Source organism: Narcine bancroftii, chromosome 6 (genome assembly GCF_036971445.1).
Source record: "Narcine bancroftii isolate sNarBan1 chromosome 6, sNarBan1.hap1, whole genome shotgun sequence".
Taxonomy (NCBI): Eukaryota; Metazoa; Chordata; class Chondrichthyes; order Torpediniformes; family Narcinidae; genus Narcine; species Narcine bancroftii.
In genome coordinates this window covers 63,235,002-63,254,389 of record NC_091474.1, presented here as the reverse complement: position 1 = coordinate 63,254,389, position 19,388 = coordinate 63,235,002, and the positions used below count along the sequence as shown (strand labels likewise).

The window sequence follows — 19,388 nt, the reverse complement described above, 5'->3', positions numbered from 1 at the left end:
ATCAAGCATCCCTGAATCTACATCACCTAACATTTCAAAAATCAGCCCTTAAATAGCCCACCAAAACCTCCGTCTTGAAAGCATGCCCCCACAGCCAGAAGTATACCCCCTAGGATGGCACTGTTTGCGAAGCAGTCGTGCAACACTATTACACTGCCAGCGACCTGGGTTCGAATCTGGTGCTGTCGTAAGGAGCTTGTATGTTCTTCCTGTATCTGTGTGGGAATCCTCCCACCCTTCGAAACGTACTGGGATTGATGGCCAATTGGGTGCAATTGGACGGCACAGACTTGTGGGCTTGAAAGGTCTGTTACTGTGCTGCATGTCTAAATTTAAATTTTAAATATGGAACCAAATCCCAGAAGGTTTCCTGAAATTTCACCCTCTCAAACCATGAACTGGGAAACCTGGAGATCGAGAATGATCTGAACATATTTCCAAACTCTCCCCTCTCAGTCTGCATATTATTTCTTCCCAGTCTATTTTAGGATGGTTGAAGTCAGCATTATCACTACTCTATGATTTTTCAAGATTTCTGCAATTTCCTTGTTCTTCTGTATACTTCCCAGTAGTTGGCATCTTTATGTATGGTCCCAGTGATTAATCACATCTCCTTGTTTAATTCTAAACATGAATCCTTGTTTATTTCAGGAACATGCTCTCTCCCTGCTGTAATATTCTCAATTTCAAGAGTTTGGGTCAACCTTGCAAACAAGTATAAATAAGGCCTCCATGTTGGGATGTTGTGGTGGCTTTGTCTATTAGCAAAAGCTTTGCAGAGATAGAGTTCTTGGTATTTTGGCCCTGTCTTGAGAAGTCTGAAATAGGTATTCTAGGTCTCAGAGTCAAATAGGGTTCACTGCTGCTGGTTAGACCAGGTGTCTTATGCCAGATCTGAGATCTTGATCTTTAAACGTCTTTTCCCTCGATCGATCAAAGGCTGTTCTGGTGAATTTTGTAGATGCAGTTTTCGTTTACTCCCAACAATTGTGTGCAGTTTTGGTCACCTTTCTACAGAAAAGTTATCAATAAGGTTGAAGGAAGTGCAGAAAAAAAACTACAATTATGTTGCTGCGATTTGCTATAGGGAAAAGTTAAACAGGATAGGACTTTATTCTTTGGAGTGTTGGAGAATGAGAGATTTGATAGAGGTATTCAAAATTTGTGCCGTACAGATAGGGTATATGCAAGCAGGTTTTTTTCCACTGTGATTATGTGAGATGTGATCCATGAACCAGGACATGGGTGGAAGGTGAAATGTTTAAGGGAACATTAAAAGCAAGTTCTTCACTCAGAAGGTGGCGAGAGTGTGGAATAAGCTGCCAGATGAAGAGTTGGATGTGGGCTTGATTTCAACATTTCAGAGAAATTTGGATAGGTACATGGATGGGAGGACCATGGTCCAGGTACAGATCGAAGGGATAAGGTGGAATAGTTCAGCACAGACTAGGTAGGTCAAATGGCCCATTTCTCTGCTGTTGTGTTCTATAAGGTGAATAATGACAGACTTTCATCTTAGCTATAAGGTGGGATTAGGAAGGGATGCAAGGGGACAGTTTATCACTCAGTGGGTACATGGAATGACAAAGTGGTAGAGACAGGTACATTTGCTTCCTTTAAGAAACAATTGGCTAATTTGCATGACTGGTAGGGAGATTGGAGGGGAATGGCCCTAATGCAAGTAAGTGGGGAAAAAGTAGGAGGGCATATTGTTCATCATGGACAAACTGGACCTGTGGTGCTAACGACTTGTGCACTCATACAAGTAAGAAGAGTATTTCGTCTCATTTCTGATTCTGTAGAGAAGGCCCAAAGACTTGTTCTTGTAGCCAGTATTTATACAACTTGTCCAGTCAAGTTTCTGGTAAAGATGCCAGATAACTGATAGTTTTTAATTAATGCAGTTGAATGTCACAGGGATGAGGGTAAATGAGCTCTCATTAGAAATGGCTATTACCTTATATCTATATAATAGGAAGATTACTTGCTACTGGTCCAAATCTGAATGTGGTATGGTATGTGTGCATTGTTTTCTGAATAGTTGCAGATGGGAATACCTTGTGTATCATTAACAAACATTCCCTCTTTCAGGTTAAGATGGAGGGGTTATTGATGAAAAAACTGCAGTTGGTTGAGTTTAGAACACTACTCTCATAAATTCCAGCACTGGTGTCTCATGGCTGAAATTATTGGCCTTCAAGCATTTTTGGCGTAGCTATGGATCTAATCAGAGGAGACTTTACACCCCTCAACCCAATTATCATTGATTTTATTTTTAATAAGTCTCTTTGATGCTGCCCTGATATCAAAATTCACTATTCTCACCTACCTCTGCCCAGTGCTCTTTTGAACTTTGACATTTTGACCCTCCTATACGCTCTCTCCTGGTGGAACCCAGCCTAAGCATAAGGGTTTAGAGTGACAGGAGAATATTATCGCTTGTGTTGACATGTATGGTGGCAAGTCAAAAATATCAAATTTCTGTTGGGATCATGAATTGACTTTAATATTAGGATTTATAGTTTCACAGTTTAGGTTTTGTTCTTATTGCAAAAATGTTTACTTTGGGCTTCTGTTCTACATGGAATATAAGTTGTCAGACCATATTGATAAAATCATCAGTGGTGTTCTGCATTTCTTTCCACAGGAGCACATCATTGGATGTAGAACCCATATACACGTTCAGGGCTCACAGGTAGATTTGATTGTTCTTCCATGTACAGGGGTTCCCTGGGTAATGGATTATTAATGGAGACCTGGCTTTATGTATATTTTATCATACATTTTTAAAGCAATTTTCAAGGTAGTAATGATAAATTATATTGAAAAGTTCTCATTAATGACTGGATTGCTTATATTACATTAGTTCATTTATGGGTGATGTTAGAGTGAATATTCAATAGAATGAAAGAATTATTGCAAATGTACTTAGAGCATTACGATATGGTTACCTATAGTCCAGTGATCATTGGGGGATCTGAGGTGGAGAGGGTGAGCAAATTTAAGTTCTTGGGAGTCACTATCTCGGAGGATCTTTCCTGGGCCCAACACACTAATGGCATCGTGAAGAAAGCACGTCAGCGCCTCTAATTCCTCAGGAATTTGCAGAGGTTTGCCATGACATCGAAAACCCTGGCAAATTTTTACAGATATGTGGTGGAAAGTTGCTTTTCGACTGCATTACGATCACCAATGCATAAGCCCTGCCAAAGGTAGTGGACATAGCCCAGAACATCTTGGGTAAAACCCTCCCCACCTTTGAGAACGTCTACAGGGAGTGCTGCTGTCAGAGAGCAGCAGCAATCATCAGGGATCCACACCACCCAGCACACGCTCTGTTCTTGCTGCTACCATTAGGAACGAGATATAAGTGCTACAAGACTCACACCACCAGGATCAGGAACACCTGATACCCCTCCACCCTCAGACTCTTCAACAACAATCATGGATTTATTTAAAGACTTTGGCACTTTATTGATTTTTTTTCCCTGTATGACACAGTCAGTTTGTTTACATTTCTTTATTTGTTTACATGTCAACGTTGAGTCAGTTTTTTTTGCACTGGCAATAAAAATTAAACATTTGTCACTTGGAGAAAAGGCTTTTGGACAGTTCTCTGGAACAGAATCCTTCCATTGCCCAGGGGGCTACCTGTAATGAAAAGATTGCTTTGCTTGAAACATACAGGGATCGAGAATTAAATTTGTTTCATTTCATTTGTGTTGGTCAGGGGCCCAGTGTTGTGTGTTGTGATGAGCACCAGTGGGGAACAATGTTTCAGTGGAGGTACTGATGGATTAATCCAGTGCTGGAATGCTCCTAGTTCCACCATTGATCCCTATGATTCATACGGTGCGTATATCAACATACTTTGTCCATTGTATAATTATTGCTGTTTGACAAAGTAAAGGTTAACTGCTAAAGCAAACTAGGGCCTAGAAATTGGGCTATTGCATTTTAGTCATGTAGAACTCGCTCATATCTTAATCCCATAATGATTGACATCTTCATTTGTGATTTCTTAACCAGCACTAATGGGATATCTGTATGGCATCACACTGTCATTTTTATTGTTCTCTGATCTCTACAAGTTTGTGCAGTTGTCTAGCTCGCTCCATTCCACTAAAACTGACACTCTTCAAGCTATGGGGGAGTGCTGTTAGTGGAGGAAAAAAAATGTTTCACAAATTTTAGTGAGATGCAAAAGTGCTCTCAGAGAACGTAAAGTGACCCAAAAAACAGGTTGAAGAATAATGGGGTAAAACACGAAAGTCTGTGATGGAAGTAAAAACTCAGCAGGTCAAACAATGCACTTTATGTAGCAAAGGTAAAGATACATAACCTATGTTTTGGGCTTGATCTCTTCATCAAGGTATGTGCAAAATGTAAGCAGGTGTCTGAATAAAATGGTGGGAGGGGAGGGGAGGAGCACAGACTCACTGGCAAAAGGTAATACGTGGAGAAGGGAGGGAGGGTACAACTGTAAACAGGAGTGGGAATGGCTCTGTAAATGGAGAGAGTAGGGAGTAGTGAGCTGGAGGAAAGGAGACAGGGATAGGCAGAGAGGGAGAACAAGGAGTGGTCTAGCAGAAACCAGAGAAGTCGATGTTAATGCCACATGGTTGGAGAGTGTCAAGACAGAATATTACGTGTTTTTTTTTTAATTTAAATTTCAACATATAGCACGGTAACAGGCCTTTTTGGCCCTCAAGCCCTTGCCACCCAGAACCTTTTGAAAGGTGAGAGGAAACCCACGCAGACATGGGGAAGAATGTACAAACTCCATACAACAGCGCCAGTGTCAAACCCTGGTCACTGCTGCTGTAACAGCATTGCGCTAACTGCTATGCTAACCATGCCGCTCCTCCAGTTTATAGCTGGGCCTTGGTTTGGCAAAGCATGCGGTCGTGGACAGACATGTCAACACAGCAGTGGGGCTCAGAATTGAAATAACTGGCCACTATGAGATTCCTGTCCTTGATGTAGATGGAGCAAAAGTGCTCAGCAAAGCAATCTCCCAGTCTGTGTGCAGTCTCTCCAATGTAGTGAAGGCCACAACAGGAGCACCGGATGCAGTTGATGACTCCTACAGATTAACAAGTGAAGTGTAGTGTTGCTTCACTTGGAAGGATTGTTTGGGGCCCCAAATGGTGGTGAGGGAGAAGATCTGGGTGCAAGTGTGGCACTTCCTGCAGTCACTGCAGAAGGTTAGTGAGAGGTGATGAGTGGATGAGGGAGTCACAGAGGAAGGTGGAGAGAAGATGTGTCTGGAGGTGGGTTATGGAAATTACAGAGGATAAATGTGTTGGATGCAGAGGCTGATCGGGTGGTAGGTGAGGACAAGGGGAATTCTGTTTTTGTTGTGTCTGGGGGCAGAGGAGGACAGAGCAGATGAGTGGGAAATGGGGGAGATGTGGATCAGGGCTGAGTTGATGGTGGTACAGGGGAAGCCTTGTCTTTTGAAGGAAGAGGACATCCCTGATGATCTAGACGAGAAGGCATGTTATTTTGTGCAGGGCTATCAGAAATCCTATGGAAATGAGGACATGTTTAGGGAAACTCAAATGCTCTTGCCTGCTCTGGATGATAAAGAAAGCAATAGATGAAGTCTCCTCTCCTTGAATAAAAAATTTGAGTGACATCCCTGATACATCAATGAAGGGCAAACCCCCAAATCAGCATCAGTAAACCTGGAAATATTCCTGAAGCTGAGTGTGAATTGGATTTCTATATTCCAAAATAATGACCCTCACCCAACAAATTAGCATGCAGAGTTCAGGCTTTTGTTTGTATTTACTACATAATGGCATTTTATCATCAAATTATCTTTTCTGCATTTGACACATCAGGTTGCAGCTTTTGGAGAAGTGTAGTAATATCTCTGTGGATGAGGACCTGACAGTGTGATTTTTGTTGCCTGAATAAAGAAATGGTTTGTTTACAGATCCTTCTGTGCTGCGAGGTGCATTGGAAGGACACAGTGATGCCGTATGGGGTTTGGTGTACAGCACAGCACATCAACGCTTATTGTCATGCTCAGCTGATGGCACTCTGCGGCTGTGGAACACCACTGAAATAGCACCTTCACTTTGTGTATTTAATGAAAACAAAGGTATGGACTTCATTTGCCTACCGAATGATGATTTGGGTTAAATGGGTTAGAGCAGGGGTGTCAAACTCAAATTCATGGAGGGCCAAAATTAAAAACTTGGACTAAGTCGAGGGCCGAACTAAATATTTATTGAAAATTTTCAACAACATCTGCATGTTTTCTCTTCTTTCAACATAAGTAATGTTAAACTTTAGGATATAACTTTAGGAGGATAATGTTACAGGTCAGGAGTAGGTAGCTCAAGTTCACCCTTTGCTTGACCTGAGGGAAACATATTTGGTCCCTGTGGAGATGTAGTCAGCATTCACAGGCTGTGTCCATTTTGGCCTGCATCAGGACTCAGCATTTCCTGCTCACTCCTCAGGCTCTAGGCCTCTATTCACCTTCGACCCACCATCCCTCTTCCTGACCAGTCCTTTACCCAACCTCTACTCACCCCTCACTCCACTCGCTCTGCCTCTACCCACCCCATCCTATACATGCCCCTCTACTGCCTCTCCCCTCAACCTCTTCCTCCCTCTACCCGTCTCTCACCCTCTAATCACCCCTCCCCTACTCGCCCTGCCCCTCCCCTTTTACCTCTTCCCTATCCACCCCTCCTTCTACTCATCCCTCCCTCTAACTGCCCCTCGCACCACCATAACTTCTCCTGCCCATTACTCCTCACCTACACCCTCTGCCTACCCCTGCTTACCCACCCACTCAGGCCCAGCGCGCTGCCGATCAGCCTTTGCAGACAGCCACCATCTCTCTCTTCACGTGCGGGGCCGAACCAGCAGGCCCTGGGGTCCACGCGGGTGCAAGCGCTGAAGGCCGTGGCGACCGGGAGAAGTGCGCTTGCGCGCTGTGGAAGGGCCACCCGGTGCCAGTCGCGCGGGGCTCGCGCTGCCCGGGGGTCGTGCGCAGCCTGCCATGTCCATCGCGCCGACAGGCAATCACAGGCGCTCGCCAATCCGCCGCACCGCTCGACAGGTGGGAGAAGTGACTGGTTGTGCGGGGAGCCTTCCAACTGGCTTGCCGGCTGATGACATCGACAGACTTCTCGTGTTACAAGTTCTCGTGTTACAATGGGGAAGGATGTGCAATGAAGGGGGAGGATGGTCGGGGTGACATGACCAAAAAACAGCATCGGCTCTCGCTGCAGGGCGGCCCACCTCTAATACATTTTTGAAATGATCTTGCGGGCCAAATATAATTATATCGCGGGCCAAATTTGGCCCACGGGCCAGAGTTTGACATGTGTGGGTTAGAGGAATGGACTAAGTAGGCCAAGATTTGCTGATGTAATTTTAGCTATCATATTAAAGTTGTATATCTTTATTTTAATATTTCTCTGTAAAAATTTTTACTTGAAAAATGTTAATAGTAAACGCTCACTTGATGCATTAAATCTAGTTATCAAAATTGCCTAAATCCTGGAACTCCATACTCAGGAGCACTTTGGTAGCACCTCACCATACAGAAAATCTCCATCCAGGGGAACAGAGTAGAAACTTTGGCCTTCATTAACCATATCTCATAGGTTAGAGGTATAAGCAAAATTATTCACATTTCATTTAGTCAATAATAATGGACTTTACCAAACATTGCTAACCAGTACAGTATTAGGAAATAATCATGGTACAAAGAAAACAGTTTTATTTTTCTCCTGTAGAATCTGGAATCCCTACCTCTGTTGACATTGTCTGCAGTGATCCTTCTCATTTGGTGTCTTCGTTTGTAAATGGGCAGACCAGCATTTTTGACATGGAGACATGCCAACGATTCCTCACCTTTGAGTCTAGTATTGATGGTATGTACTCTGCAGTAAAGAACCTCTCACTGTACAAAACGGAAACGTTAGTAACATAAAATAAGAAAAGCTTATTATTTTAATCAATCATTTCTGATGGCTAATTTTAGGGATTGTATTATGACATTTTAGTTGATTTGAATAGCAATATTTTTCTCTTCCTTCTGTTGTTGAAATGAAGTTATGTTATAAATATTGCCAAATAATGCATATCGTAAATCAAATTAATGTTCAATAACTTGCTGATTAATTTCACTTTTGCAATAATGCTGCGGATGCTGGAAAGTATTAATATTTTCAATAGGCAATTAAAGTTTGATTGCAAATTACTTGGTGGTTAAGGATGCACGGTAGCTTTTTTATATGTGTGACCTGGGTTTAATTCTATCCCAAACTGAGGTCAACATTTTCCTTGTGTTCCAGCTGAAAGTGTCCCATGTATAATCTACTTGATCTCGTCTCAAACCAGCTTTTAAAAGAAACATACCTAGGTTATTATCACAGAATCTGCAATTAAACTTAACCAGAAAAAATGTTTACATTCCAAATCAATGTAGTCATGATCTTTTCCACTGCTTACATCTTGAATGCATCTTGAATGTTGATGCATCTCCTGTCTTGTTCTGACGTGGGGAAACCATATGGCCACATTGCTTTCTAGGAAAAAGTTCTATTCACTCTGTTCTAAAGTTCTAGCATTCAATTCAGTGTCAAGGACCCCTTCTTTTAGACTTTAAAATGCCTGTGGCTGCTTGTTGGACCATTGCCATTTACTATACTTCATTATGTATTAGTAGTAACTATAGTACAATGCCAATTATCTGAAATGGTCAGGACCAGGCCCATTTCAGATAAACATTTTTTTTTGGAGAACTGGTCATTTTTTTGAAAACAGCCCAGCAGCAACAGCAAATCACTTGTAACGGTGTTTAAACAACAACAAACAACAAGGGAAGATTTTTTTAAGCATTAAGATGTTTAATTCTCACTAAAAGAAAATCTTGGCCACTGCCAATTACTGACACTTTCCCACCAAGGCACTGCTTGTGCTGGGAGCCTGAGGGTCCCACATCTGCCCGGAAGCCCAAGGTCCGCTGCCGCCAGGAGCCCGAGGTCTCCTGCCACTGGGAGCCCAACGTCCTGCCGGGAGACCAACGTCCCTGGTCAGTTAGGCTCCGAAAAAATTTTGGATAAATGAGGATTTGTTTCGGGTATCTTCATTTATCCAAAAAAAAATTAAATTTTGGATAACTGAGGATTTCAGATAATCCAATTTCAGATAATTGGAGTTGTACTGTATAACATTGATTTTATGTAGTGCCTTGTAGAAAGGCACACAAACAACATATATTTGTAGTGATCCAAAATAACTGTATATAAAAATAGTATACAGGGTTTCTAGAATTCTTCAACAGTCTCACCATCTGTTTCCCAGCCTGGCAGTCCTGGTTTTTATGCTCCTGTACCTCTTAAAGGTAGTATCTCAAAGATACTGCAGGCTGGATGGCAAGGGTCTTCAATTATTCTGTAAGCCCTCTTTAAGCATTGCTCCCTGTGGATATCAATGATAGAGGGAAAGAAAACCCCAGTGATCTTCTCAGCAGTTTTAATCACCCTCCGTACTGACCTCTGATCTGATGCTATGCAACTGCCATACCACACTATGATGCAGCCAGCCAGGACACACTCTGTTGTGCTCCTGTAGAACATTGTTAGGATGATAACTGGAATCCTTGCCCTCCTCCTCTTGTGCCTTCCTGACTAATGAAGAGGTGTTGTGCGTCCAGGATAGGTCATCCTTTAAATGGACACCAAGGAACCTTGTGCTTCCCATTCTCTATGATGGAGCCATTGATATGTAGTGGGGAGTGGTCCTTTGTCTTTCTGAAGCCCACAATCATCTCCTTTGTCTTGTCCATGTTGTGTCTGAGGTTGTTACTCTTGCACCACTGCACAAGCATTTTAACCTCTCTAAGCCAGCTCATTGTTCTTGATGAGGCCAACTACTGTTGTGTCATCTGTAAACATAATGATTTTGTTGGAGCTGAACCTGGCAGTACAGTTAGGAGCCTGAACAGCAGAAGTTGAGCATGCAGCCCTGAGGTGCGCCAGTGCTCAGTGTGATGGGGCTTGAAGTTTTGCTGTCAACCAGGTCAGACTGGTATTTCAATCAGATGTCCAAGATCCAGTTGCAGAGAGGGGTACTGAGTCCCAGCGAGAACTCTTTATCCACTAGCCTCTGAGGTATGATTGTAAACAATACAAATGAAATTTGAAAACTGCTTCGTCCATCATCTCCTAGACATCTTTAATTTTAAATACAGGTACTTCCATTCTGACTCCTCATATTCTACAAAAAAATCCATTCAGACTCGTGCAGTAGGGCATGAGTCTAGCAACCTGCTTCAGCACACATTCCCTAGATTAATGAGCATCTTCCTGAATTTGCCCAATAACTATTGAATATGCAATGATGTGTTTATCAGATGTGCATTTACAGAATTCCAACCTCATTTCTTTAGATAAGACATTTTTGCTTTGAAAAGAAAAAACTAAATGATTGAGTTAAACTTGATGTTTTAACTGATCAGAAATTTGAATGAAGTTGCTTTATTTTAGATTTTCTCTTTTGGTTGTTTTGTATACCTTACCTCGCACCTTGTAGATTTGGAAGTGCTGGTGTATTGTTCTCAAGCTTCTGGCACTGTGGAGGCAGATGTGTGTGGCTAGAAATGGATTTTTCTTTGTTATTTTGTCCCTCCTTGGGTTGTATATGATTTCTGCTGCTTGTCATCTGGTAATGTAACTGCTGCGACTAATCACAGAGTGTGAAATTGCCATGTGTGCTTCACTCCTCCATCTGTTTTAATATCTTTACCAATCTCATCTTAAAAATTAATTCAGATAACAATATTTTGGGACTTTGCTCAGATCAAGGTACATCAGGTTTTATTCTGCAATAAGATTGAGTCCTTAATGTATAGTGTGATTTTTTTTCTGAAACAGCACCATCTATTCTATCTGAAATGAAGAGCTCTGAATGTCCCACTGAACCAATGGCTGAATAATGTGGGAGAAAGGTTGCATCATTGAATACGTTATCTGTCCTTGGGCTGGAATGGAGTAAAACTAACTGGAGTCAATGTCCCTGGCTGGGGTGGGGTGGGGAGAGCATGTGCACCTAGTTTTAAAAACATAAAAGACATAAAGTCCTTTAGTACTTAGTTTCTGGACTTAAGATGAGGAGCTACTGGGAAAAATAGCAAACCTGTTCCACCATTAATTTAGTCTTTATGAAAGAAAGTATTTTTCATCCAAATTTATCTTTCAATTTGACCACATTTGCCCAACAATTTTTGTCTCAGAAAATTCAGTTTTATAGGAACCTTCAGTGATGTGAGGCTGGCCATGTATGGTTTACCAAAGCTTATTGTGAAGCACATCTGCACATAAAAAGAATACTTGCGTTTTTAAAATGTTTACATTATTTTTATTTTGTTTTTAAAATATATTCTGGAAAACAAACTAACTAATTGAAATAAGAATCTAAATAATGTCATATTATGAATAAATTTTCTATTTACCTCTTCAGCTTCATCTACATGCCAAATTAATAAAGTCATTAGTCATCCTACGCTTCCTGTCACTATAACGGCCCACGAGGACAGATACATAAAATTCTTTGACAATAACACAGGTAGTAAACTATTCTTTCATTTTGTCTTGTTTTTGCTAGTACTTTAGGCTTTGCTAATTATTGCATGAACTCTGGAGAGGCTTTAGTTATTCCCCACCACAACCACTAGTCCAGTTCCCACGTTTTAAAAGCTTGTATTGCATTTGTGTTCTGTTTTTTTTTTAACATGGGGTTGCTGACGGCATTAAAACAGTGCTTTTCCACAGGGTCAAGTATATCCAGTGATAATGCTCTCTGAAGAAAACTTGATGTTACTACAATTGTTCATAGAGTTGCACAGCATGGACACTGGCCCTTGGGACTTCCCGATCAAATACCAGGCATTCTAATCCCATTTAGCAGCATTTTTGCTGCAGATTTAGAGAAATGGGAAAAGTCCCAAACAGATTGCCAACTCTTAGTGGTTGTAAAAACACAAAAATGCTGAAGGAATCAGCAGATTATGCAGCGTCCATAAGAGGTAAAGATATATAACCAACATTCCAGGCCTGAGCCCTTCAAGGTATGCTGGGTATCCTACAGTGTGGCTCACCTCCTATCACCCCAAAGCCTTTCCATTATCTGCAGGGCACAACAGCAGTCTGATGGAATACACTTCCCTTGTCTGGATAAGTGTTGTGCCAACTGCTCTTCAAGCTTGATGCCATACGGGATTAAAAACTGCCCACGTGAAGGGCATCTTACCAAACACTGTAAGCATCCATTCCCTCCATCCATCAGTGCACAGTGTCTTCGTATACTGCTTACAAAGTGCATTGCAGTGACTGACCCTGGCCACTGCAAAATTGTCTCTACCTGTGGTGTGAAGATATACATATTATTTCGGAAGATGCAGTATACAAAAGGCAAAGTGCAAAAATTAGGAGATTAAGATGATATACCCTAAAGGTTCCATGGAATTATTTTTATAAGGATCATCTTGAACAGTGTTTCATAAGATTGTTTCAACTATGCAATTTCCATACAATATTAAAGCAAGGACAAAGATCTTTTTAAATTAAGTTACTGAGCATCCCCTGGAAAATATTTGTAGATTTAGCAATCATTGGTGAGGGTGAGAATTAAAAAAATTGCCCTGGCTATTTCCCCAGTAAAGTTGTAGAAACAGCTGGGGGAATTGATTGTGTTGAGGCTTTGCTTGTCATAAGAATTTTACACTTTGATTGCATGACAGCCAAAGGCTTTACCAGAACTGTTATTCACATGCATCTTCGAAATTGAAGATTCCTTTTATTATCATATAAATAATCCAAAAAATGTAATATACTTCTGCCTGCCATATGACCATTAGCATTGCCTGTTGCCCCTAACAATTAGGGAAAGAGAACCAAAAGAGAGTCCCTTCAGAGACACTAAGTGTTCATGTATTCACTTCTAGTTCTCCCACAGCCTCTGCAGCCTCACAGACTCTTGTTCAATCCATTAGCAACCTAAGCTCCAGATCCAGACCTCTGATACAATCAGGAAGCTTTCAGTGCCTGAGGCCTTTCAAGAGCCCTTATCCTCAGCACCCTCACAAATCCTGGTTCCCGTCAGCCAGTCTACAGCAGCCCGCAGTCTGGTGTAAGTCCTTCAACCACAAGTCGCCAGAAGTCCGCAGCCTGTGTGGGTCCTTTGACCACAAGTTGCCAACAGGTCGCAGCCTTTGTGGGTCCCTCAGCCATTGAGCCCCTTGTTGATCTGCTGTCATGGTTAGCATCCTGCAGGGTCATCTCCCAGGCTTCTTCTCCCAATATGGGGAGTTCTTCCATTTCTGGCCTGCGCTGGTCCGCTGCTCATCCAGAGACTGCAAACTCTTGTGTTCAGCTTCCCAGCACATGCACCACCATCCTCGGCACAGATCTCTGTGGTTACAGGATGGTAAAAAGAAACACTGTCAGCCCCTTTTTACATGCTGTTTAAAGCCTGTACAGAGCCTTTGGCATCACAACTGGGCAGTAGGACCCTGCAGAGCAGCAATGTGTCTCCTCTCCCGCATATATATATGATATTCAAAAAAAGAAATACAAAATAAACTTGAATATTAAAGACTTAAAGAAGACAGTATTTTGTGGATTCTCAATTTATAACATAACAACAATTACAGCACGGAAACAGGCCATTAGGCCCTTCTAGTCCACACCGAACCAAACACCCCTTTCTAGTCCCACCTCCCTGCACAATGGCCATAACCCTCCATCTTCTTCTCATCCATATACCTGTCCAACCTTTTCTTAAATAATACAATTGACTCCGCCGCCACTATTTCTCCCGGAAGCTCATTCCACACGGCTACCACTCTCTGAGTAAAGAAGTTCCCCCTCATGTTACCTCTAAACCTCTGCCCCTTAATTCTTAACTCATGTCCTCTTGTTTTAATCTTTCCTCCTCTTAACGGAAATAGTCTATCCACATCCACTCTGTCTATCCCTTTCATAATCTTAAATACTTCTATCAAATCCCCTCTCAACCTTCTACGCTCCAAAGAATAAAGACCTAATCTGTCCAATCTCTCCCTATGCTCTAGATGCTTAAACCCAGGTAACATTCTGGTAAACCTTCTCTGCACTCTCTCCACTCTGTTTATATCCTTCCTATAATTAGGCGACCAGAACTGCACACAGAACTCCAAATTAGGCCGCATCAACGTCTTATACAATCTCAACATCACCTCCCAACTCCTATATTCCATGCAATGATTGATAAAGGCCAGCATACTAAAAGCCTTCTTCACCACCCTATTCACGTGAGTTTCTACCTTCAGGGAACGATGTACCGTTACTCCTAAATCTTTCTGCTCTTCTGTATTCATCAATGCTCTCCCATTTACCACGTATGTCCTATTCTGATTCTTCATACCAAAATGAAGCACCTCACACTTATCAGCATTAAATTCCATCTGCCATTTTTCAGCCCACTTTTCTAAGCAGCCCAAATCCCTCTGCAATCCTCGAAAACCTTCTTCATTATCCACTATTCCACCTATCTTAGTATCGTCTGCATATTTACTAATCCAATTCACCACCCCATCATCTAGATCATTAATGTATATAACGAACAACAATGGGCCCAATACAGATCCTTGAGGTACACCACTGGTCACCGGCCTCCAACCTGACAGACAATTATCCACTACCACTCTCTGGCCTCTCCCTTTCAGCCAATGTTCAATCCATTTGACTATCTCAAAATTTATACCTAAAGACTGCACCTTCCTAACTAACCTTCCATGTGGTACCTTATCGAAGGCCTTACTGAAGTCCATATAGACAACATCCACTGCGCTACCCTCATCCACATTCCTAGTCACCTCTTCAAAAAATTCAATCAGATTGGTCAAACATGACCTTCCTCCCACAAATCCATGTTGAGTGCTCCTGATCAGACACTGTCTATCCAGATGTATATAAGTACTATCTCTAAGAATTTTCTCCATTAATTTACCTACCACAGACGTCAAACTTACAGGCCGATAGTTGCCAGGCTTCCTCCTTGAACCCTTTTTAAATAACGGAACCACATGCGCAATGCGCCAATCCTCCGGTACTATCCCCATATCTAATGACATTTGGAAAATTACCGCCAGAGCCTCTGCTATTTCCTCCTTCACTTCTCTCAATGTCCTGGGGAAGATCCTGTCTGGTCCCGGAGACTTATCCACCTTTATATTCTTCAGAAGCCTTAAAACTACACCTTTTGTAATCTCTGTATTCCCCATATTTACCCAATTTGATTTTTTTATCTCACATCTCCCAATATCCTTCTCCTTAGTGAATACCGAAGAAAAGAAACTGTTCAATATCTCCCCCATTTCTCTAGGCTCCACACACAGTTTTCCGCTCTGATTCTCTAAGGGACCAATTTTGTCTCTAGCTTTCCTTTTACCATTAACATATTTGTAGAACTCTTTTGGATTAGTTTTCACCCTGCTTGCCATAGTTTCCTCGTACCTTCTTTTAGCTTTCCTAATTCCTCTCTTAAGATTCCTCTTACATTCAATGTATCTTTCAAACATCTCCTTAACTCCATGCTTCTTATATCTAATGTACGCCTCCCTTTTTCTTCGAACCAAGTTTCCAATATTCCTTGAAAACCACGGCTCTCTCAAACCTTTTGCCCTTCCTTTTAACCTAACAGGAACATAAAGCTTTTGCACTCTCAAAATCTGATCTTTAAAAGACTTCCATCTCTCTACTACATCCTGCCCATAAAACAAATTGTCCAAATGCACACCCTGCAAGTCCTTTTGCATCTCCTCAAATCTAGCTTTTCCCCAATCAAAAACCTCAACCCTTGGCCCTGACTTCTCTCTTTCCATAATGACATTGAAGCTGATGGCATTATGACCACTGGACCCGAAGTGCTCGCCAACACTAACCTCCGTCACTTGACCCAACCCATTTGCCAACAGTAGATCTAACACTGCTCCTTCTCTGGTCGGCACCTCTACATATTGTTGTAAAAAACTATCTTGCACACATTTCACAAACTCTAACCCATCCAGTCCTTTCACAGAATGTGTTTCCCAATCTATATGTGGAAAATTAAAATCTCCCATAATTACAACCCTGTGCTTATCACAAATATCTACTATCTCCCTACAGATTTGCTCCTCTAGGTCTCGGTCCCCTCCGGGTGGTCTATAATACACCCCTACAAGTGTAACCTCTCCTTTCCTACTCCTCAGTTCCACCCAAATAGCCTCCGTGGATGTGCCCTCTAATCTATCCTTCCTAGGCACCGCTGCAATATTTTCCCTGACAAGCAATGCAACCCCACCTCCTCTTGCCCCTCCGACTCTATCACACCTAAAACAACGAAACCCAGGGATATTCAGTTGCCAATCACATCCCTCCTGCAACCATGTCTCACTAATCGCTACCACATCATACTTCCAAATATCAATCCACACCTTCAGCTCATCCACCTTTTTTACAATACTCCTGGCATTAAAATATATGAATTTCAGAGATTTCCCAATTTTTAATCCCTGTTTTCCCTCATCTTTAATAACAACATTATTTACTTTTCCTGCCAATTGCCCTTCATCTTCTTCCAGAGCATTTCCCTTCTCTATCACCTGCCCATCCATATTCAAATACTTACTACAAACTTTCTTTGTTTGCATTCTAACCTTCTCCTTACTGCTCTGTACTATTTTGTTCCCTCCCCCCAACCATTCTAGTTTAAAGGATCCTGAGTAGCCCTAGCAAATACCTCTGCCAGGATTCTGGTCCCCCTGGGATTTAAGTGTAACCCGTCCTTACTGTACAGGTCACATCTCCCCCAAAAAAGGTCCCAGTTATCCAGAAACTTAAAACCCTGCCCCTTACTCCACCCCTTCAGCCACGTGTTAATCCTCCACCTCATTCTATTTCTATTCACACTGTCACCTGGCACAGGGAGTAAACCAGAGATTACCCCCTTTGCGGTCCTTCTTTTTAACTCCCTACCTAACTGCCTGTACTCACTTTTTAGGACCTCTTCTCTATTTCTCCCTATGTCATTGGTACCTACATGTACCACGACCTCTGGCTCCTGTCCCTCCCACTTTAGGATATCTGGGACACGAGCAGCAACATCCCGGACCCTGGCACCAGGGAGGCAAACCACCATCCGGTTCTCCTTGCTGCGTCCGCAGAATCCCCTATCCGTCCTCTTAACTATGGAGTCTCCTACCACAATTGCCCTCCTCTTCCTTTCCCTCCCTTTCTGAGCTACAGGGGCCGACCTCATGCCAGAGGCACAGCCACTGTCGCTCCCCCCAACCTTGATGTCCCCCTCAACAGTGCTCAAAGAGGCGTACTTATTGCTGAGGGTTACATTCACAGGGCTCCTCTCTGGCACTTTACTTTTTTTTGTCCCTCTCCTAACAGTTACCCACCTTTCATCCTCCCGTGGCCCTGGCGTGACCACCTGGCTGTAACTCCTGTCTATGACTTCCTCTGTTTCCCTAAGCAGCCTGAGGTCATCGAGCTGCAGCTCTAGTTCCCTAACACGGTCCCTGAGAATCTGCAGCTCAACACACCTAGTGCAGATATGGACATCCGGGAGTCTGGAAGACTCCAGGACCTCCCACATCCGGCACTCCTGACAACACACAGCCTTAACACTCATCCCTTACCCCAATGAAGTAGTAATAAAGACTATCTTAGCTTTCTCTCCGCCTGCTTTCGCCGAAGCCTGATGAGCCAAAGCCTGGAAGTCCCACTCCTTCACTGGGCCACTCACTCGCTGGGCCGCTCGCTGTCCCTCTTATTTATTGGCCTTTTACCAATTAACCCCTACACACTCTCCTGTACGCTCGCTTGACCAATGGCCGCCTCCGACGCCGACTCCTCCCGCAGACCCCGGTAAGAGACTTTTAAAAAAGTTTTCTTACCTGCCCCGGACTCTTTTCTTTTCAGTCCTTCTCCTCTCTCCTTTTCTCTTCTCTCCTCTCCTCTCCCTACTGCTAATATTTTTACAAGAATAAATAATCATCTTTTTTTAAATTTATAACATGATTAAGAATCTTTTTTGAATTAACAAATTCTTGTCTGACAAGTTTATAGCCATTCAGATCAAGGGGAAGTCTCCCCATACCTCTTCAACATCCCATATTTTCAAACAAATATAAAATGGCAATGGAGGACATTAACCCCATATTCCACATTAAACTCTAAATGGTACAGAAACAGGCCACCATGTCCCTTCTGACCATCAAGTACTATCTGTACCAGGGGCCCCCAAATATTTTAGACCATCGACCCCATCATGGAATCCTTGATCCCTCATCGACCCCCAGGCATGGAATTTCCCCCTTGCCCTTCCCAGCAGCATTCCTTGTATGTTTGGAGGGGTGGCAGTACTAGCTGGGGGTGGGGAGGGGGTGGTTTGTCAGCGCTGCACCCCCTCCGATCTACAAATAACACACATCTTTTTTCTCCACTGTCCACCTTCCCTTGTCCTCCATCCACTCGCAACTTATTAAAAGGCTGAAGCCAAGGACAGCATGGCAGCCACCAGGCCCACTCTCGCGAGAGGTTGGCTGCCTCTGCCCTAGGCATTATTTTCCATTGATCTGCCCATGCTCCCTGCTTTCCATCGCAAAAGTTTAATTGACGCCCCCCCCCCAGTGTTTATCGACCCCCTTTGGACTTTAGATCCCCAGACATTTATCAATCCCCAGGGATCAATATCGACCACTTTGGAGACCCCTTATCTACACTAATTCATTTTAGAGCTTTAAGTCATAGTATGTTTCCGTCCCAGCAACATTTGCTCAGAGCAATTTTGGGATTACTGTATTTGAGGAATGGTGATAAATGCTATTGATTTTCTATCATTACCCCACAGAATCTGGCCATAAGAAATCCAAAATTAAGACCAAGTGGATTCTCAGTTAATAATAAGACATGACCTGACTATTTCGCTCTGTTTTTACTGATGATTATTTCTGTTAGTGAGCTTTACAATATTTGGCATGGTGCAATTACTTTTTCCAGGTCATCAGTCCACATTCCAATTCTCTCTGTTCTCAACTCATATACTGGAGAGAAACAGATGCTGGTGACATGGGGAGGAGGGGATTGCAGAATGGCAGTCAACAGCAATAATGGTGGATAAAAGTGGAGATTTTTAGTGGCAGCCTGACCCCCTGGCTGGTCAGTTGTTACTGCTCTGAATAATGAGCCATTTCATGTATTGGGACTGTGCTTCACCACTCAAGGTGTTAAGTGAATCAGCTCCCCTTTTCTCCCTTCTCTCTCTCCACCTGTATATCATTCCATGTTATGTGGTGAAAAATAATGACTTTTGACTGAGAA

The 19,388-nt window shown here is 42.6% G+C and overlaps 1 protein-coding gene across 2 annotated transcripts in view; it reads left to right on the top strand.

Moving 5' to 3' along the window:
* Positions 1-19,388, top strand: part of strn (striatin, calmodulin binding protein) — a 107,438-nt gene that overhangs the window by 83,665 nt on the left and 4,385 nt on the right. For both annotated transcript variants that reach the window (XM_069885122.1, XM_069885121.1), the window contains exons 12-16: positions 2,648-2,695; positions 3,731-3,852; positions 5,945-6,112; positions 7,767-7,904; positions 11,497-11,601. In XM_069885122.1, the coding sequence (XP_069741223.1) occupies positions 2,648-2,695; positions 3,731-3,852; positions 5,945-6,112; positions 7,767-7,904; positions 11,497-11,601 (581 nt within the window). The remainder of the gene's footprint in view (positions 1-2,647; positions 2,696-3,730; positions 3,853-5,944; positions 6,113-7,766; positions 7,905-11,496; positions 11,602-19,388) is intronic.